Source organism: Oncorhynchus nerka, linkage group LG13 (genome assembly GCF_034236695.1).
Source record: "Oncorhynchus nerka isolate Pitt River linkage group LG13, Oner_Uvic_2.0, whole genome shotgun sequence".
Classification (NCBI taxonomy): Eukaryota; Metazoa; Chordata; class Actinopteri; order Salmoniformes; family Salmonidae; genus Oncorhynchus; species Oncorhynchus nerka.
In genome coordinates, this window is record NC_088408.1 from 77,065,507 (window position 1) to 77,088,126 (window position 22,620).

General features: G+C 42.1%; 2 protein-coding genes across 2 annotated transcripts in view; one reads left to right on the plus strand and one right to left on the minus strand.

The window, feature by feature from the left end:
* Nucleotides 1-11,100: 11,100 nt before the first annotated feature.
* Nucleotides 11,101-12,856, minus strand: LOC115140193 (claudin-4-like). The gene has a single exon (XM_029678383.2). It carries the CDS (start codon nt 12,613-12,615, stop codon nt 11,962-11,964), a length of 654 nt encoding a protein of 217 aa, XP_029534243.1. The 5' UTR covers nt 12,616-12,856; the 3' UTR covers nt 11,101-11,961.
* A 1,565-nt stretch (nt 12,857-14,421) lies between these two features.
* Nucleotides 14,422-22,620, plus strand: part of zgc:63587 (uncharacterized protein LOC393431 homolog) — a 43,769-nt gene continuing 35,570 nt past the window's right edge. Inside the window, exon 1 of the mRNA XM_029678382.2 lies at nt 14,422-14,529. The gene's annotated coding sequence lies outside the window, so the exon portion shown is untranslated. The remainder of the gene's footprint in view (nt 14,530-22,620) is intronic.

The following is a 22,620-nucleotide window of genomic DNA, read 5'->3' on the forward strand; positions in this document are numbered from 1 at the left end:
TGCATTCGGAAAGTATTCAGACCCCTTCACTTTTTCCACATTTTGTTACGTTACAGCCTTATTCTAAAATGGCTTTAAAATATATATACAGTACCAGTCAAAAGTTTGGACACCTACTCATTCAAGGGTTATACTTTTTTTTTAAACTATTTTCTACATTGTAGAATAATAGTGAAGACATTAACACTATGAAATAACACATATGGATTCATGTAGTAACCAAAAAAATGCCAAGAGTGTGCAAAGCTGTCATCAAGGCAAAGGGTGGCTACTTAGAAGAATATCAAATATAAAATACACTGCTCAAAAAAATAAAGGGAACACTAAAATAACACATCCTAGATCTGAATGAATGAAAAATTCTTATTTAATACTTTTTCTTTACATAGTTGAATGTGCTGACAACAAAATCACACAAAAAATATCAATGAAAATCAAATGTATCAACCCATGGAGGTCTGGATTTGGAGTCACACTCAAAATTAAAGTGGAAAACCACACTACAGGCTGATCCAACTTTGATGTAATGTCCTTAAAACAAGTAAAAATGAGGCTCAGTAGTGTGTGTGGCCTCCACGTGCCTGTATGACCTCCCTACAACACCTGGGCATGCTCCTGATGAGGTGGCGGATAGTCTCCTGAGGGATCTCCCAGACCTGGACTAAAGCATCCGCCAACTCCTGGAGAGTCTGTGGTGCAACGTGGCGTTGGTGGATGGAGTGAGACATGATGTCCCAGATGTGCTCAGTTGGATTCAGGTCTGGGGAATGGGCGGGCCAGTCCATAGCATCAATGCCTTCCTCTTGCAGGAACGGCTGACACACTCCAGCCACATGAGGTCTAGCATTGTCTTGCATTAGGAGGAACAAGGGGTCTGAGGATCTCATCTCGGTACCTAATGGCAGTCAGGCTACCTCTGGCGAGCACATGGAGGGCTGTGCGGCCCCCCAAATAAATGCCACCCCACACCATGACTGACCCACCGCCAAACCGGTCATGCTGGAGGATGTTGCAGGCAGCAGAACGTTCTCCACGGCGTCTCCAGACTGTCACGTCTGTCACATGTGCTCAGTGTGAACCTGCTTTCATCTGTGAAGAGCACAGGGCACCAGTGGCGAATTTGCCAATCTTGGTGTTCTCTGGCAAATGCCAAACGTCCTGCACGGTTTTGGGCTGTAAGCACAACCCCCACCTGTGGACGTCGGGCCCTCATACCACCCTCATGGAGTCTGTTTCTGACCTTTTGAGCAGACACATGCACATTTGTGGCCTGCTGGAGGTCATTTTGCAGGGCTCTGGCAGTGCTCCTCCTTGCACAAAGGCGGAGGTAAACGGTCCTGCTGCTGGGTTGTTGCCCTCCTACGGCCTCCTCCACGTCTCCTGATGTACTGGCCTGTCTCCTGGTAGCGCCTCCATGCTCTGGACACTACGCTGACAGACACAGCAAACATTCTTGCCACAACTCGCATTGATGTGTCATCCTGGATGAGCTGCACTACCTGAGCCACTTGTGTGGGTTGTAGACTCCGTCTCATGCTACCACTAGAGTGAAAGCCCCGCCAGCATTCAAAAGTGACCAAAATATCAGCCAGGAAGCATAGGAACTGAGAAGTGGTCTGTGGTCACCACCTGCAGAACCACTCCTTTATTGGGGGTGTCTTGCTAATTGTCTATAATTTCCACCTGTTGTCTATTCCATTTGCACAACAGCATGTGAAATGTATTGTCAATCAGTGTTGCTTCCTAAGTGTACAGTTTGATTTCACAGAAGTGTGATTGACTTGGAGTTACATTGTGTTGTTTAAGTGTTCCCTTTATTTTTTTGAGCAGTGTATATTTTGATTTGTTTAACACTTTTTTGGTTATTACATGAACCCAGAAGTGTTATTTCATAGTGTTGATGTATTCAATGTTATTCTACAATGTAGAAAATAGTAAAAATAAAGAAAGACCCTGGAATGAGTAGGTGTGTCCAAACATTTGACTGGTACTCTATATCTCATCAATCTACACACAATACCCCATAATGACAAAGTGATAACAGGTTTTTAGAAATGTTTGCAAATGTATTAAAAATTAAAAACAAAAATACCTTACATAAGTATTCAGACCCTTTGCTATGAGACTCGAAATTGAGCTCAGGTGCATCCTGTTTCCATTGATCATCCTTGAGATGTTTCTACAATTTAATTGGAGTCCACCTGTGGTAAATTCAATTGATTGGACATGATTTGGAAAGGCACTCACCTGTCTATTTAAGGTACCACAGTTGACACTGCATGTCAGAGCAAAAACCAAGCCATGAGGTTGAAGGAATTGTCCGTAGAGCTCCGAGACAGGATTGTGTCGAGGCACAGATCTGGGGAAGAGTACTAAAAAATGTCTGCAGCATTGAATTTTATTTAACCAGGTAGGCCAGTTGGGAACAAGTTCTCATTTACAACTGTGACCTGGCCAAGATAAAGCAAAGCAGGGTGACCAAAAACAACAACACAGAGTTACACATAATAACACACGATCCCCAAGAACTCTGTGACCTCCATCATTCTTAAATGGATGAAGTTTGGAACCACCAAGAGTCTTCCTAGAGCTGGACGCCTGGCCAAACTGAGCAATCGAGGGAGATGGTAAAACCTTCCAGAAGGACAACTACCTTTGTAGCACTCCACCAATCAGGCCTTTATGAGAGAGTTGCCAGACGGAAACACTCCTCAGTAAAAGGCACATGACAGCCCGCTTTGATTTTGTCAAAAGGCACCTAAAGGACTCTCAGACCATGAGAAACAACATTCTCTGGTCTGATGAAACCAAGATTGAACTCTAGCCTGAATGCCAAGCATCACATCTGAAGGAAACCTGGCACCATACCCACGGTGAAGCATGGTGGTGGGAGCATCATGTTGTGGGGATGTTTTGCAGGGACTGGGAGACTAGTCAGGTTTGAGGGAAAGATGAACTGAGCAAAGTACAGAGAGATCCTTGATGAAAAACTGCTCCAGAGCGCTCAGGACCTCAGACTGGGGCTAAGGTTCACCTTCCAACAGGACAACAACCCTAAGCACACAGCCAAGACAACGCAGGAGTGGCTTCGGGACAAATAGCTGTGCAGCGATGCTCCCCATCCAATCTGACAGAGCTTGAGAGGATCTGCAGAGAAGAATGGGAGAGTCTCCCCAAATGCAAGTGTGCCAATTTTGTAGCGCCATACCCATGAAGACTTGAGGCTATAATCGCTGACACATTTTCTTCAATAAAGTATTAAGTAAAGGTTTTTTTGCAAACATTTAATAAGAACTGTTTTTGCTTTGTCATTGTGGGGTATTGTGTGTAGATTGATGAGGGAAAACATTTAATCAATTTTAGAATAAGGATGTAACGTAACAATGTGGAAAAGGTGAAGAGGTCAGAATACTTTCCGAATGCACTGTATTTGATAACCTCCTCACTGGAAATGTAATTCTAGTTTAAAGGAACAACATGTTCCTCCATCTTGATGACAAAAGCAGGAATGTCTTGGGTGGGATGTCAGTGGGAGTAGCCTCTGGTTTTGCTGACCAATTCCAAAAACAACTCCAACACAAACACTACTGCTTTAGGACGGTGTGGTGCAGGGAAGATGAGATTAATGATTTGGCATGAGCGACTTTGTGTGCACGCGCGCACATCTGTGTTTGTGCTTGAGGGCTAGCCAGTGGTGTGAGACAACAACCAAGGAGCATTTCACGTGTGATGGAGCCGTGTTTAAGCCCCCCTCTTCTCCCACACCCCACTTGTTCCTTCCTGTTCCGCTGTCCACTGGACAGGAAGTCTGTGCTACTGGGCTGTGACAAAGTTCTGAGTCATTCCACTGGCTTCAGCCTCAGGGGTCCACCACTGTCTAGCCATGCTGAATTATGAGACTTTCTTAAGTAACCTATAGGTTTTTACCACTTCTAACAAATATCTTATGGACTTGCTCATCACTTAAGAAAAAAAATACAATTTGTCCTTTTATTGTAAGCATGGGAATGGTGTGACTGACTCACTCTTTTATTAGAGACTATCTGGGTGCACCTGCTTTGCCTGAGTCATGTATTACTCTGTCTCTCTTTGGCTGAATTCCAAACACTTAAAAGACACACCCTATCCTCAGCCCTCAAATTAAGTGGGCACTTCAGATGACGGATCATGACGTCTGACGAATAGACGCTTGCAGGGCAAGGAGCGAGGGAGGAAGGAATGATTTTTAAATGGACCGCCCTTGCCTGGAAATTCGTCACTCGTTCAACCCGCGATGATTGTTTCAGCCACCGGTAGCTTGTGGGTGCTTTATATGCGCTACAGTCAATTATGATTGCATGTCTACTTAAATTATCTATATAATTATTAATATACGCCTACTGTATGACAGCTAGCAAATGAATTAGCTAACGAATGTTAGCCTGCCTAGCTGGAACTTCTGAAGAAGGAAAATGTTTTATTTCTACAAAAGCTAACCAAACAAAAACATAATTACTTTTACGAGACGTGTTTGTGCCATCATGTGCATTAGTTGCACAAAAAAAAAATTCACCCCTTTTTCTCCCTTGTCCCATCGCTGCAACTTCCGTACGGACTCGGGAAAGGCGAAGGTCAAGAGCCATACGTCCTCCGAAACGCAACACAACCCAACCAATCCGCACTGCTTCATGACACAACGCCCGCTTAACCCAGAAGCCAGCCGCACCATTGTGTCGGAGGAAACATCGTACACCTGGTGACCGCGTCAGGGTGCATTGCACCCGGCCCGCCACAGGAGTCGCGAGTGTGCAATGGGACAAGAACATCCCTGCTGGCCAAACCCTCCCCTAACCCGGACGACGCTGGGCCAATTGTGCACCGGCTGGTTGCGACAGAGCCGGCTGTGACAGTGCCTTAGACCGCTGCGCCACTCACGAGGCCTGAGTAGCACAATTTATAACCTTTTTTACTTACACTTGTATATTGACATTGAGGTTTTACATTTCCGCAGACTATTCTTAGCGGATGTACAATCATCGCGAATTGAATTATGGGGCCGAAGTAAACATAATTGTACACTCGCAAACTCGATCAAAAACAAGGGCTTAAATTGCGAACTTCCCTTGTTACAGTTGAAGTCTGAAGTTTACATGCACTTAAGTTGGAGTCATTAAAAATTGTTTTTCAACCACTCCACAAATTTCTTGTTAATAAACTATAGTTTTGGCAAGTCGGTTAGGACATCTACTTTGTGCATGACACAGATCATTTTTCCAACAATTGTTTACAGACAGATTATTTCACTATTTCACTGTATCACAATTCCAGTGGGTCAGAAATTTACATACACTAAGTTGACTGCCTTTAAACAGCTTGGAAAATTCCAGAAAATTACGTTGTGGCTTTAGAAGCTTCTGCTAATTCACATCATTTGAGCCTATTTTAATTTTTAATTTAATTTTACCTTTATTTAACCAGGCAAGTCAGTTAAGAACACATTCTTATTTTCAATGACGGCCTGGGAACAGTGGTTAACTGCCTGTTCAGGGGCAGAACGACAGATTTGTACCTTGTCAGCTCGGGGGTTTGAACTCGCAACCTTCCGGTTACTAGTCCAACGCTCTAACCACTAGGCTACCCTGCCGCCCCGTGAGGTGTACCTGTGGATGTATTTGAAGGCCTACCTTCAAACTCAGTGCCTCTTTGCTTGACATCATGAGAAAATCTAAAGAAATCAGCCAAGAACTCAGAAAAAGTCTGGTTCATCCTTGGGAACAATTTCCAAACAGGGGTGGCAGCATCATGTTGTGGGGGTGCTTTGCTGCAGGAGGAACTGGTGCACTTCACAAAATAGATGGCTCATGAGGAAAGAAAATTATGTGTATATATTGAAGCAACATCTCAAGACATCAGTCAGGAAGTTAAAGCTTGGTCGCAAATGGGTCTTCCAAATGGAGAATGGCCCCAAGCATACTCTGCATACAACAGAGTCAAGGTATAGGAGTGGCCATCACAAAGCCCTGACCTCAATCCTATAGAAAATATGTGGCCAGAACTGAAAAAGCGTGTGTGAGCAAGGAGGCCTACAAACCTGACTCAGTCACACCAGCTCTGTCAGGAGGAGTGGGCCAAATTCACCCAATTTATTGTGGGAAGCTTGTGGAAGGCTACCGAAACGTTTGACCCAAGTTAAATGCAATGCTACCAAATACTAAAGTGTATGTAAACTTCTGACCCACTGGGAATGTGATGAAAGAAATAAAAGCTGAAATAAATCACTCTCTCTACTATTATTCTGACATTTCACATTCTTAAAATAAAGTGGTGATCCTAACTGACCTAAAACAAGGAATGTTAACTAGGATTAAATGTCAGGAATTGCGAAAAACTAAGTTTAAATGTATTTGGCTAAGGTATATGTAAACACTCGACTTCAACGGTATGCTCCTACCAGAATCCTGTTATAGGGTGTAGAAGCTTGATATGAAACCAAGTACAGTATTTGTTTATTCAGAATGTCAGTGCTCTTTCTCCCCCCACTTCCCCTTTCCCCTCTCTCTGCACCTGCCTGCCTGCCTGCCCGTCTGTCCCTGCCTGTCTTTGTTTCACTGCAGGGCCACAACTTTGGTTTTAGAATCTGGCCCCCCTAGAATCTGGCCCCTCTACCATAAAGGCCTGATTGGGGGAGTGCTGCATGGATGGTTGTCCTTCTGGAAGGTTCTCCCATCTCCACAGAGGAACTCTGGAGCTCTGTCAGAGTAACCATCGGGTTCTTGGTCACCTCCCTGACCAAGGCCCTTGTCCGCCGATTGCTCAGTTTGGCCGGATGGCCAGCTCTAGGAAGAGTCTTGGTGGTTCCAAACTTCTTCCATTTAAAAATGATGGAGCCACTGTGTTCTTGGGGACCTTCAATGTTGCAGAAATCTGTGCCTTGACACAATCCTGTCTCGGAGCTCAAAGGACAATTCCTTTGACCTCCTGGCCTGGTTTTTGCTCTGACATGCACTGTCAACTGTGGGACCTTATATAGACAAGTGTGTGTCTTTCCAAATCATGTCCAATCAATTGAATCTACCACAAGTGGACTCCAATCCCGTTTTAGAAACTTCTCAAGGATGATCAATGGAGACAGGATGCACCTGAGAGCTCAATTTCGAGTCTCATTGCAAAGTTTCTGAATACTTATGTAAATAAGGTATTTCTGTTTTTTATTAATTCGCACAAAAATCTAAAAGCCTGTTTACGCTTCGTCATTAGGTATTGCGTGTAGATTGCTGAGGATTTTATAAATCAATTTAAAAATATGTAAGTGTAACGTAACGAAATATGGAAAAGTCAAGGGGTCTGAATACTAGCAGGCTACAGTGGAAATGTACAAATTAATGAACGTGATATTTGAGTCTCTCTCTCACCAATTGATTGTACAATGTAGTTTACACATATATTTCAGTTTGTGGGTGTGTGATATGGGGGTTGGAGACATGTTTATTTCGACATAAATCATTTAAAAAATAAACAATGACAACACTGCCATGTTGCACTGAGACTTGCTGTTGGAAAACCACATCAGTGTCTGACTTTCGGCTCTCGCAGATGCACCTCCCGACTTCACTTCTCGACTTTAATATGTACAGCCGGTTGCTTTCGCCTTACCAGTCAAACAAGCCCAATAACTCAGCCCAATTGCCAACCACTGCAATGGGTTGATGTAACCCTTAAATACAGATCTTAGATCAGCTTACCCTCTCCAATTTCTAACCTTAACCATTAGGGCGATAATTCGAAACTGATCAGGGGAATTTTCAACTCCCGCGCCCACTCCCTCCTTTTCGTGTCTCAATCTCTCCCAGTTAGGTCAAATTTACCGGTCAACACTGTGTTCCCAATGATTCTACTGAGATTAATATTGGCATATTGTATCACATTGGACACATGTTGTCTTTATGATAAGAATGAATTGTGTTTTTGATTGAGTATGATATTAGTAGTGCAATATGAGTAATTCAATTAAGTTTCATATTTCTTATCTGTAGTTTTTATTGTCAATATTTTGGATAGTTTTTTTTTCTTTAACAAATGATGGCTCAAACACAGAATGAACCACTGAGATCTTACATTCAGTGGTGTAGTGGATGGTATATGCCATATGTCCATTTATTTTTTTAGTGGACATTGCATATACTCACTTCCTAATCCCCACTGATACGTTTCAAAGTAGTGTAGTGGAGGTACACACTGTATCAATTAATAGTGCAGATGGACCAGATCAGAATGTTTAGTTTAAAATGTACACATGCTGGAAGGCCTACGCATGAATGTTCCAAAATTCAATTTGCGGGAAAATACCGTTCACATGTGAGGGGTTTCATGGACAGATATTGAAATATCCGTTAGAATTTTAGAAAGAGGGGTAATTTAAAGATACAACAACTATCATGGGTTGATAATATGACTAGGATAATGCCCTTGGATGCTAGACAATGAAATAAAGTTGGAAGAAAACCAATACAACAAGGCATGAGGAACTCTATAAAAACTAATTGCCCTCCACCTTTCTATGGTGGGATTTTGGCTATAGGCTACTTTGAAGCAAGGAAAGTTGAATAAATACATTTTAAAAAGCAAGGAAAGACATCCATAATATGAAGTAAAACACCCAGGTTTCAAACAATTAAGGAAAAGGGAAAATATAGTGACGCTAATGATAGGCCTAACCTTCTTCTGATAGATGGAAAAGCTTTCCCAAAAACGTTCTATTTTACATGTTACCTAGTTACAAAGTAGCCTACATGTCAAAATTATTATTTGCACCATTGTAGACGATGGCATGGCGACGTTGGTCTTGAATAGAAACACTTAATCCGGTCTAACGGTTGTCTCACGCCGAATTGAGCATGTGCAGGCCATCAAATCAAAGGGACTCCTTCGATATAAAATAGTTTTTGACGAAAATGAAAACGTGTCAGTTTGTCAATTTCACGAGGTTTGTGTAATAATAGATTCAACTACTTAAGACATTGTCTCGAATCTAGGTTGGGCCATTAGATTTCGTGAAAATTAACAAATAAAGAATAATGTTTCACTTCTCTCATTGACTTCTCAAACCCTAAGCCCCGACCTGGTCTGTTTGGTTTGTTTCGCAAGCTTTCCCGGAAGTCTTGAAATCTAAAACCGGTGAAATTCTGACTCAGTTGACAGCCTCATTTATCAGTTTCAATTAGCCTACTTGCACAGTACAGCTTGGGCTGGGCTAACTGTGAAATACCAAAAGGCGATTGATCATTTTAGGTTATTCAGAGCGTAGTCTATGTCACTGTTTATCATATACTTTTTCACACAGGGCACCTGTTCTTTTCCCCGGGGGGGCAGTTAGGAAAGAAATAAGTAAAATGATTGTATACCCAATTCTCCTGGCACCTCTACACCACTGCTTACGCAATAACACATAGTTATTATTGCTGTGGTCATTGCTGAATTACTGTCTTTTCGTAAACCCATCTCACTGTCCCTAGCCTATGCAGATGTTCCGGTTTTCAGGGGAAATGGAAAAAGAGCCTGTGACGCGACTTCTGCGTTTGGACATTAACAAGGCGACACTCCATCTTAACTCCTCCACATTTACCGGATTGGTTGAACAGTGCAGAAGAGAACCTCCCCCAACAGTTTTTTTCTTTTCGTCAAGACCAGCATATAGGGGGTCTAGTTTCAGGCGTTTCTTTTATGACTGCTACGTTAGGTTACAGGCGGGGAGTCTGTGTCTGGCTGGGTGTGGGTCTTTGGAATGTCCCCAGGCCGGGCCTTTATGAGGCTCATCCATACCACCACATTATAGACCCTGTCGCTAGGCAACAGCAGGTCCTAAACCGTTACCATGGCAAGGGCCCATTGAGTGACGTTTCTGGTCCTGTTTGCCTCTTTTCTCTCTGGAATGGGGGTCATTTTAGAGGTGCACCCCCAACTCTACACCCCAGACAGTCCCAAAATAACAGCCCAGCCCATTCCCGACAGACCATACTGCTTCTTTGTGCAGAAACACCAGATACACATCAGAGTCTGAATGCCTATAGAGGGGGTTATGGGAGTGATGCGATGCCTAGGTTGTCCTCAGCAAAAAGTTACAGTGAAAGTTTGGGAAGGTCATCTGCAAGTGCACACTAAGATGTTTATTCACAATGGAGTTCTATCAAGTGGTTCTTGGCCACTTTTGGCTAAAATGTCAATTGCATAGCCTACATGCAGTTGTTGGACATGATTTCTCTCTACTAATAATGTCGTTGTCTTTTTTTAACCAAAATATAATCAGCCCAACTCATATCTACCTCGATTCAGTTGAGCTGGTGAATGACCTTTACATGTTCTAGTTATAAGTGGGCATATGACCCACTAAGACTCTTATGTGGCCAGCTAAACTATAAGTAAGCTTTGAAAATCCAGCCAAAGCTTTGAACACGGGGCATTCATAATCAGCTCTGAGAATACCAATAGCTTACATGCCAGATGTTTTTGTTAATTAAGTTAAACCTGAATTTTAGGATTTGCATAATGTAGGCCTAGTATTTTAAAACAATAATTACAGGAAATAATTTTATTTGAACTCAAAGATGCCGAAAGTTGGGAATATATTTTAAGAGAAAAGGTCAGAACTTTTTTTCATCTCACAAAAAAAGTTGTTTTGCCACCATAAAATCAGCCAATTTTACAACCCACAATCACAATCACACAGACAGGCCTACAAAATCAAACCCCTCCATTGGCGGGAAAGTGCGATAGTGGTGGAAAGACATCCGAATTTGCACGCCTTTTAAACCGCGCGGTGGATTGAGAAAGAGCTGTCTGAAAGGGGGATGGGTCGGGGAATATTGTGTGTTTAACAGCATAGCCCCACTCTTGCTGAATGGGTATTGTCATCTAGATTTCTATAGTTCACCAAAATACTTTCTCCTGCTGGGGAACTGCATCACGCAGGCGTCAGGCCCAAACATAAATAATATTGAAGATTTGCAAACTACATGTTCTGATGCCCTATTTATTATATTAATTAAACTACATGTTCTGATGCCCTATTTATTATATTAATTAAACTACATTTCGATTTGTTTCAATAAAACACGGTAGAACAAATACGTTTAAGACGATATCAGTTTAATCTCAGTTTTACCATGGAAAGGATATTGCATGAAATATATAATGGATCTTTACATCAAACATCAACAAAACCAGTTAGTAAAACAGCAATGTATTCATGCAAATCCATGACAAGAAACACATCCAGCACAGCTTCTACATACAGATATAAAACTCACATTTGCAAACTTTTAAAAGTTTCATCTGGACATCCTATATTTGGCATCTAAATCTATGGTCCTAATTTTTGTAAAATGGATTATATTCCACTATTATAGACACATATAAGGACGCCTGAGTTGTGTTTCCTTAAAAATAGGCCTAGCCTACATGTATTTTTTTAGCTCGTCCCACAGTGCCATGAAGCAAAAAATCCACTGTCCAAAAACCTTTTAGGTGGTTTGGAGTGCTATCACTCCGAAATCACAGTAACTGAAGCCTACACTGAAGTAAAACAAAACAGTGGATATATTCAGTCGTATAATCTTCATAATGGTAAACATTTCAAAATGGAAGGGATTATGAGCGATCATAGAAAATATAGACTAGGACATTTAAAAATACAGGTACCTAAAACAAAGACGCTCATTTTTGTCATTGGCTATCACTTTATATCCAGACGTATATGCATAGTCTCCAAAAAGTTTATTTTCTGCTGTTTGCAAAAATGATGAACGAATATGTTATCCAATATTGTGTTTAGTTTATAGTCAGTGTAACAAAATGATGCTTTAATTGATTTCAAAGTTCAGAGTAAACTGCAGGTGCAAAAAATACGTTTAAAAAAATAGTTTTTCAAAAGATCACAGCACATTTACGCACAGCATAGCTACCCCATCCCGAGGGTGGGAAGCAGGGCTACACGTAATTCCTTTTGTCATAGTCTCCGGTCCCGTTCGGTGTGGCCCGTTTGGTCGGGGAATATTTGGCCGAATAGCCCGAATTCCCGTCAGAAGGACAAGAGCAGCAGAGTAGCGCGCCCCCGATCAGCAGGAGCGCCGTGGCCGCCCAACCGATATAGAGCGCGGCCCCGATCTCCCTCTTTTTGGACGCGGGCACCTGTGGGTTGTAGAAGTCAGAGATGATGTTGTTGGCCATCCAGCAGAGAGGAACTAACACAAACAACCCACTGGTGATGTAGATGACCCCTCCGGCGTTTACCACCCGGGTTTTGACGTTCTCGGCGCTAATGCAGTTGGTGCACTGCGCCCCGGCGATCACCACCATCAGCCCCAGCACGCCAAACACACACGAGATGACGGTGAGGGCTCGCGCCGCCTGCAGGTCGTGACCGAGCGCAAGGACAGAGTCGTGCACCTTGCACTGCATCTGGCCGGTGCTCTGCACCACACAAGACATCCAGAGCCCATCCCAGATGGTCTGAGCCACCACAATGTTGGCCTCGATGAACGCCGTTACCTTCCACATGGGCAGCCCGCACACCACCATCACCAGGAGCGAGCCAATGACGCACAGCCCCAGCCCAAGGATCTCCAGTCCAGCGGACACCATCTTCGCTATTTTTTAATGGATATTTGTTATAATTTATGTCCTCCTCTGTGCGTGAACAACGCGTCTTTATGTGGATGCTGCGCTTTGGAATATCTGAGCTTCAGACAGATTCAGACAACGTCGATTTGTTTGAGACTCCTTACATCACTCTTGCTACAAATAGTCTACAACAGGCTGTCGTTTTAGTCAGTATGTTACTGACTGTAAAAACAACTGGACTCATAGAGCGGCTTGACCAATTATATGTTTTGAGTGGGGTGGGGGTGACTCCACAAGTGCTAAAGCCAGAGGAAAAACTTTCACCCAATCAGAAGTCACCGCATCCTCTCAGCACCAATGAGGAGGCAGGGATGTTGGATGAGAATGAACAAAGCCAGGAGACCGCATTTTGTGCGTGCGTGCGTGTGAGAACAGTTAGTCGGTTGAATATAGGGTTGGGAACAAACGCAGAGGACTTGTAAGACCCTAGGCTGTAATAAAACATATTCTAACCAAGTTGCTCATTACTGGAATAGCCTTCACAATAACTAAATTATATGACTTTGAAGAAAACATAATTGCTGGGCTCTTATTTCCAATTTAGTCGAATTTAAGAACATACAATTAATTGGTTATACCCAGAGCCATGGGCTACTGTATATGACTGGTTCTAGACAGAACTGCATAATTTAGTATGACATTCGATGTTATTGATTTTAAATGTTTTAATATTGGAACATTGTAATAATAGCCTAATAAAAAACAAAAACACCACATAGCCTATGTAAGGGCCCTAGACATAGCAGTTAGGATTGCCTACTGCTGTCGACAGTATGCTGTTTCCAGGCTACAGACTGGACTCACTGGACCATAAGCAGGTGTAATGTTAGTTGCATTACAAATGTAGCCTATGTAATGGCCCCAACCAGAGCAATTAGAATTGCCTAATGCTGTGACAGTATGTTGATTGCAGGCTAAAACTGGACTCACTGGACCATAAGCAGGTGTAATGTTAGTTACATTACAAATGTTGTTTTTGCTTCTGGTGGGTTCAGGGCATAATTAAGCATATACACATTTTCATTTACGTCATTTAGCAGACGCTATTATCCAGAGCGATTTACATGAGCAATGAGGTTTAAGTATTTTTCACCAAATGTATGTAAACTTTGTTTAAACTCAGTTGCCTGTATTATATCTCTAAATGTTGTCTATCACTAGCAGCACCATACCACCAAGTAACATTCTGAGTAGTCTATGTGTAAATGTAGCCTACTTGGCCAATAAAGGTGATTCTGATTCGAAACAGTGACCTTCAGATTATTGGCCCAACGCCCCTAACCGCTAGACTAGCTGCCGCCTGTTTCAAATCTAGACTAAGTCTATATGTTAGAACATTTCTTGAAATATATTTAATTGGAAAAAAATGTTTAAAACGATGCACGCTCTCATTGACTGTTTTGTTTTCCAAGTTTGCATCGACTTCAATTTAAAGTTTTAATTTAGGATACTTTCCGTAGGCTACATTAGCATAGACAATGATTGTTACAATGTTACTGTTGACAAGCGTGGAATCACAGTGCTACTTCCTACACAATAATGTTTGCGAAATAATGTATCCTCCCACGAACTCCCATATAATAACGTGTAACAACCAAAGCGTGACATCATCAAGAACGATATCTGCCTCATATAGAAACTGAGAAGTATGGCTGCCATCTTGGATCTTGAATTACCTTTGCATATTGTGATTCCACCCTGGTTTGAGCCGAAATGAACCGTTGCACTGCCTCCCACCCGTGAAAAAAGACAAACGGGCGTCATGGGATGAGGGCGGGACATTGGAGCTGTTTCCGGAGTCCCTTCCCTGGCCTGGGATAGAAAGAAGAGGGGGGATATACGTCTGTTTATTTACATTTCATAAGTTACACACAGGTAAGGTCTCAAACGGTCGTATATGAATGCTTGTCTACCAGATGAGTGAGAGAAAGAGAGAAAAGGGATGAGCTTTTAGCGAGATCAGATAGTTGAAACTTGGCAACATGACACCACTCACTCATTGGAATAGCAACCTTTTCATGCTAAAGTTTGACATAAAACAAAGAGTTTCATAGTGCTTCGGAAGTTGAATTGATAGGCCTGTTTCCTATTTACAATAAGGTACACTGTTTCCATTTAAAGTATATGCAATTATGCCTAACATATTCGCCGTAAATTCTTCATAGAGTGTCGTGTTTGGAATATGTCAATCTTTCCCAAACTGGGTGTGGACGTCAAAACTAGTAGACAACAAAAGGACAAAACATTTCCGCTACATTTAACATCCTAATTTATAATTCAAATAAGTAACTTTTTGTTGTTGTTGAAAAATACAAAATCTTTATAAAAAAAATCATGAACCACACATTTCACTTGTGACAATATTGACTTTGACACTGCATTATGTATGTATGTATGTATGTATGTATGTATGTATGTATGTATGTATGTATGCATGTATGTATGAATGAGGGGTAACTATCCCCAGAGGTAAGGTCCAATTGTTCACACAAAAAAGCAAAGTTTGGTAAAAATGTGGTATATGGATGATGGTCATGCTTAGGCAAACAAACTATGAAGGAAAATAAGTACAGTTTACACTTTTTTTTTAGCTCTTTAATGAATAGAGGAGCAACAATTGCTCAGCTGCAAAGTGGTAAGCCTCACAAGCTCATGGAGCAGGACTGCTGAAGCACCAAGTGTGTAAAAATTGCCTGTCCTCGGTTGCAACACTCACTACTGACTTCCAAACTGCCCCTGGAAGCAACGTCAGCACAATAACTGTTCGTTGGGAGCATCATGAAATGGGTTTCCATGGCCGAGCAGCCGCACGCACACAAGCCTAAGCTCAAAATGCGCAATACCAAGCGTCGGCTGGAGTAGTGTAAAGCTCGCCACCATGGGACTGTAGAGCAGTGGAAATGCATTCTCTGGAATGATGAATCACTCTTCACTACATGGGAGTCAGATGGACAAATCTGGATTTGGCGGATGCCAGGAGAACGCTACCTGCCCCAATGCATAGTGCCAATTGTAATGTTTGGTGAAGGAGGAATAATAGCCTGGGGTTAGCCCTTTAGTTCCAGTGAAGGGAAATCTTAATGCTACAGCATACAAAGACATTCTAGACGATTCTGTGCTTCCAACTTTGTGGCAACAGTTTGGGGAAGGCCCTTCCCTGTTTCAACATGACAATGCCCCTGTGCACAAAGCGAGGTCCATACAGAAATGGTTTGTCGAGATCGGTGTGAAAGAACTTCAATGTCCTGCACAGGGCCTTGACCTCCACCCTATGGAACATGTTTGGGATGAATTGGAACACCGACTGCAAGCCAGGCCTAATTGCCCAACATCAGTGCCAACCTCACTAATGCTCTTGTGGCTGAATGGAAGTAAGTCCCCGCAGCAATGTTTCAACATCTAGTGGAAAGCCTTCCCAGAAGAGTGGAGGATGTTATAGCAGCAAAATGGGGACCAACTCTATATTAATTCCCATGATTTTGGAATTAGATGCTTGCCGAGTAGGTGTCCACATACTTTTGATAATGTGGTGTATGTATGTAGGCTACTGTATGGATGTAGTCTGTGACCAAAACATGTGTTGTTGTACTGAGTTCATTTCAATTCCTAGAACCTGACATAACCGTTAAACATCAGATGTATCATTGACCTCTGACAGTTTAGCACGTCCTGATAAAATACATTTTATGTTTAGACAACTCCACAATAACAGTAGGAAACAATAATAAGTATTCTCATTGTGTGTGTCTCTGAGCTAAGAGATGGCGGAGGGCCACTATTGAACAGCTATCATCCATCTTGGCTCATATCTTTTGGCTCAGGGAGTCTATGAACATTTCATTTCCCTCTGTTTGAGTGGATGGAGATTATAAAAGGGAAGCCTTTATTGTGAATGTTTAGGTCGTGATAGGAGACCCTTTATATTGAACTCAAAGATGGTGGTAGTTTAGGTAGAGGTTGCCCATGAGCACAGATCTTGGATCAGCGTACTCTCTAAATTCTGACCTTATCCATTATCGGGGAAACATAAAACTGGTGTTTTATCAGTGTCAAGTGGCAAGTTCCTCTTACTCCTGAAAAATGCAGTCTGCCTCCCAAATAGCACCATATTCCCTCTTGTAGTGCACTACTTTTGACCAGAGCTCATAGGTCCCAAATGACACCCTGATACCCATCGGCCATTTGATTAACCTCAGTGTGAGCCGTCTTTCTCTAGTCTTATCTCATAAGCACAGAGCTGAGAGGGAGCCTCTGACACCACTCATCAAGGAGGGACGTTTCCTTTTGTTTTGTAGTGTGGTGTGAACGGAAAAACAACATGAATCAGACTGACATGTCCAAGTGGAGATCCAGAGTGGTGCTCTCAGTAATTGTACTGTACAGGATATGTTGTAATCCTCAATACTGGCAAATGGACAGTGGCATGGAAGAGGATTTGTGTCCACCCATAGAACAGTCTAGTTCTAACCTCGTAGAAGGATGTCATGAAGATATGCTATGTTTTCTTTCTGTTTTCTTTCAGTCCTTCTAAGGACCTTTGGTGCTTTGGTAATGGACACAGATGCTAAACTTAACTACCCATACATTATGGAAGTTGGGTCAGTACTGAGATGTTTATGCATTGTAGGAGTGGTGTAGTAAGAATTTCATGGTAAGGCCTACACTTGTTGTATTTGGCGCATGTGACAAAGTTTGATTTTAGTTTTATGATTTCACAACATAAATAGAAAAATGTGACATTCTATTTATATTGCTCTGCCATTTAACCCTGTGATCCCATGTTGGTCATACAGTAGCTAGGCCTTTGTGCATAGTGAAACAATGTTATGATAACATTTTTGCTTTGCCATCAAACCCTTCTGTTGCTTGACTATTTCCGCTTCTGTCCGCATCATAATAAAAGGGCCATCCTGTGCTCTGTACTCTGTCTGTGTTATGAACAGCCCTGCTGGTTTCCGCTGGCTTGAAAGGCTTTCTCATTCCGCCCATTGTTGGGGTTTTTCTTTTCATTGCTTGTAGAGAGCTCCTGAAACAGAGTATAACAGCTTTATTATTGTTGCCCACATCACCTCGTGACCCCCAAAGGACCACTTATTACAGTCAAGCCTCAAACCCCCTACTGTGTATGTGTGTACATGTGAGTCTGCCAACTTTCTTTTTATGAGGCTACGTTCAGTTTATTAGTTCGCTGCCCAGTCATAGAATAGCTCAAATCAGAGTGGACATTTCAGGAACAGGTTCTTAATAACCAAGAGACCAAATTAAGCAAAAATAGAATTCAAAATAATAACTAATTTCTATAGATTTTCATAGGTCTCAATAATTACGTCTGGCTTAAATGTGTTGTTTTACGTTACTGTGTGACTAACAGGTAAGGTGTATAGATTCACTGCCACCACAGCCCCTCCAGCTAATAAATCAAGTGTAAACCTCACATGCCAGGATTTTGGCTTAACTAAGGTGGCATTTTTCCTTCTTTGCCAAACTGTTTAATCTCCCTCAGGTCTCCCTTAAATGGGTATTATTAAGTGAGTATTATTGCCGCCTGCCTCCTGCCTGTATCTCCCGTAGTGTTGCTTTTGTGTTAATACCACAGCGATAATGGAACAGCTTAATTAATCTACTGCTGGTTCCCACAGAGACAGTCCAGGAATAACACGTGTGTGTGTGTGTGTGTGTGTGTGTGTGTGTGTGTGTGGACGTGTTTAACTATACTTGTGGGGACCAGATTTGGTCAAACAAAAATTTGACCAACTGGGGACATTTTGTTAGTCTCCACATGCTATTTCTAGGGGGGTTAGGAGCTTGGGTAAGGGTTAGGGAAAATAGGATTTTGAATGGGACTGTCCCCACAAAGTTTGTTGTACAAGACTGTGTGTGTGTGTGTGTGTAGGGCAAACTCATTTGGTTGCGGGTAAAATAGTTTTTTTTTAAATACAGACATAAGAAACATACTGTATTGCTTTTGCATATTCAATAAATGCATTGTAACTTGTATGGTATGAAGGCCACAGAACATAGCCGTAGATAATAGATGAATAATGATAATGCTGTGAAATAAATGTAGGCTATCCCTCGGATGCAGGCCGTCTCACCCCGTGCTGCCCGCTATGTCCTGCTAAGATCCATATCGCAAGCTGTTGACTTGTGGGCCCCGTCCGTCAGGCATGCCACTGACTGACCCTAACCACCTCTGTGCTTCGACCCCTGATAGTGTGTGTGATTGTGGGTGGGCTCTTGTTCTGTCTCTTACCCAGGCGGAGGGGTGATCTGTATGAAAGGCCTCAGGAACCTGGGTGATAAACAGCCATTGTTCTCCTGAGAGCTTGATGAAACAGAGAGGGATATCTGGCCATGCCGCCTGCTGCAGACATATGAGGTCCTGCCACCATACACAATAGATCAGTGTTGTAGTACTCCCGTCTCGAGGCCACATATTGAGTGTCTCGGTTTCAGATACATTTGTACTTGGTCTTGACAGTGAGCACTCATAATTTCTTCACCAGACCAGCAGAGTAAAAAACTCTTATCAGCTTCCATTCAATCAGCGGATAAAACCACTTTGCCGGGCCAAATATATACACTCCTTTCTTGAAACATTATCTTAACAGCCTTTATCTATTATATACATGTTTGCGCAGTGGTGAACCTATAGGCCTTCAGTGTGTGACAAGTTTGTGATTCTGAAAGGACAGCAACTGTAATACCAGCGCACTCATGTAGGAGAATGCACTTTTTGTAAAACACAAAGAACCATTGGTGTAGTGGAGGGTATACCCAGGTATAAACAGTATACCCACTTTTGTTTTCAGTGGGCATTGTGTATACTCACTTCTTAATCCCTTCTGTTGTGTATCAAAGTAGTGTAGTGGAGGTATACGACTTATCAATCATGTAGTACAATCGAGAGATCATGCACAAAGTAGCCTACACAATCGCAAAGCATGTGAAATATATTCACATTCGCGCCGCACAGATGTCTTAGTTCAGCGGAATATCATCTGCAAGCAGCAAGAGTGTGCAGCTCTCAACTGGTTTTGGCTTGGAGCAGCTCAGAGAAGAATAACATCGGTAGCTAGTAGGGTAGGAAAGACATTTATATCTACCAGTAAATGCTAAGTAAGGCAACAATGGGTATGCAAACCAGGTATTTAAAAAGTTTAGTCCCAAGTGTTGGCTAGTAGACCATTTGTGATGTGCAGTTGTCATCATGCGCTGTTTGCATCAGGGGCATAGACATGGATGGGCCTGGGCCTGACAAGCCCACCCAATCAGATTTAATATGGTTTAAGCGTTGTTGTGGACTTAGACCATCATGATTTTGAGAGTGAAAATCTGAAATATCTATAGGAAAACTCACTTAAAAAAAACATAGGAAAACACAGGATTTTTCACACCGGGTGCCTTTCCTTTGGAGAGTTTGGTAACTTTTTGGCAAAATTATAGTATACCCACTTCTCCAGGTACCACTTCTCCACTGCATAGGGCCGATGGAAAGACAGCAGTCATACACAGCATGATGTTAAAGGATAAGCAGTCCATAAACTCTGACATAAGCCAGTAGGTCCCAATCATAAGAATACAAAAACACAAGCATTAAGCATATCCCAATCGAAATGTACAACTATTGCTTCCCATTGCAAAATGGTCAGAGTGAGGTGTTTTCTCATTTGTCTGGAAGTTGCAAGCTAGCCAACTTTTGCCAGTTAGCTTGGGTGCTTTGATGGGACAAGCATGCATTGGCAGGCAAGCTGCAGAAGGATGAGGAGGCTACCATTGCCCATCGTTTATCAGTGCAATTTTGACAGCCAACTAGCTGAAAAAGTTTGAGAGCATTTGTCTAATGTTCCTTTGTTAGAATTTAGCTCATCTTGCTCTGGCTAGCATTAGTTGTTGATCTTGTTGATGTGCATAACTGAGGGAGAGAGTGCCTACTTTTTCATGGTTGTTTGATAAATAGGACTGTAAAGTTCCCAAATGTAAGAGGACTCCCGTGGTGTTTACATATTTACAGAAATACAGTCAGGTGTTTTGTTTTGAATTTTGGCAAATAAATGTGTTCTAATGATCTAAAGTTGCGCTGTTGCAAACACACAGTAAGGTTAAAAGTGAATGATTGCAGGCCCATGTGGCAAATGGCTTGTTTGTATAAAGGCCTATTGTAGCTCTGACTGGATGTGTGTGTGTGTGTGTGTGTGTGTATGTATATATATATATATATATATATACAGTGCCTTGCGAAAGTGTTCGGCCCCCTTGAACTTTGCGACCTTTTGCCACATTTCAGGCTTCAAACATAAAGATATAAAACTGTATATTTTTGTGAAGAATCAACAACAAGTGGGACACAATCATGAAGTGGAACGACATTTATTGGATATTTCAAACTTTTTTAACAAATCAAAAACTGAAAAATTGGGCTTTGCAAAATTATTCAGCCCCTTTACTTTCAGTACAGCAAACTCTCTCCAGAAGTTCAGTGAGGATCTCTGAATGATCCAATGTTGACCTAAATGACTAATGATGATAAATACAATCCACCTGTGTGTAATCAAGTCTCCGTATAAATGCACCTGCACTGTGATAGTCTCAGAGGTCCGTTAAAAGTGCAGAGAGCATCATGAAGAACAAGGAACACACCAGGCAGGTCCGAGATACTGTTGTGAAGAAGTTTAAAGCCGGATTTGGATACAAAAAGATTTCCCAAGCTTTAAACATCCCAAGGAGCACTGTGCAAGCGATAATATTGAAATGGAAGGAGTATCAGACCACTGCAAATCTACCAAGAACTGGCCGTCCTTCTAAACTTTCAGCTCATACAAGGAGAAGACTGATCAGAGATGCAGCCAATAGGCCCATGATCACTCTGGATGAACTGCAAAGATCTACAGCTGAGGTGGGAGACTCTGTCCATAGGACAACAATCAGTCGTATATTGCACAAATCTGGCCTTTATGGAAGAGTGGCAAGAAGAAAGACATTTCTTAAAGATATCCATAAAAAGTGTCGTTTAAAGTTTGCCACAAGCCACCTGGGAGACACACCAAACATGTGGAAGAAGGTGCTCTGGTCAGATGAAAACAAAATTGAACTTTTTGGCAACAATGCAAAACGTTATGTTTGGCGTAAAAGCAACACCATGAACACACCATCCCCACTGTCAAACATGGTGGTGGCAGCATCATGGTTTGGGCCTGCTTTTCTTCAGCAGGGACAGGGAAGATGGTTAAAATTGATGGGAAGATGGATGGAGCCAAATACAGGACCATTCTGGAAGAACCTGATGGAGTCTGCAAAAGACCTGAGACTGGGACGGAGATTTGTCTTCCAACAAGACAATGATCCAAAACATAAAGCAAAATCTACAATGGAATGGTTCAAAAATAAACATATCCAGGTGTTAGAATGGCCAAGTCAAAGTCCAGACCTTAATCCAATCGAGAATCTGTGGAAAGAACTGAAAACTGCTGTTCACAAATGCTCTCCATCCAACCTCACTGAGCTCGAGCTGTTTTGCAAGGAGGAATGGGAAAAAATGTCAGTCTCTCGATGTGCAAAACTGATAGAGACATACCCCAAGCGACTTACAGCTGTAATCGCAGCAAACGGTGGCGCTACAAAGTATTAATTTAAGGGGGCTGAATAATTTTGCACACCCAATTTGTCAGTTTTTGATTTGTTAAAAAAGTTTGAAATATCCAATAAATGTCGTTCCACTTCATGATTGTGTCCCACTTGTTGATTCTTCACAAAAAAAATAGTTTTATATCTTTATGTTTGAAGCCTGAAATGTGGCAAAAGGTCGCAAAGTTCAAGGGGGCCGAATACTTTCGCAAGGCACTGTGTATATATACACACGTCGGGGAGAACAAGTATTTGATACTACGCTGCCGATTTTGCAGGTTTTAATACTTAAAGCATGTAGAGGTCTGTAATTTTTATCATAGGTACACTTCAACTGTGAGA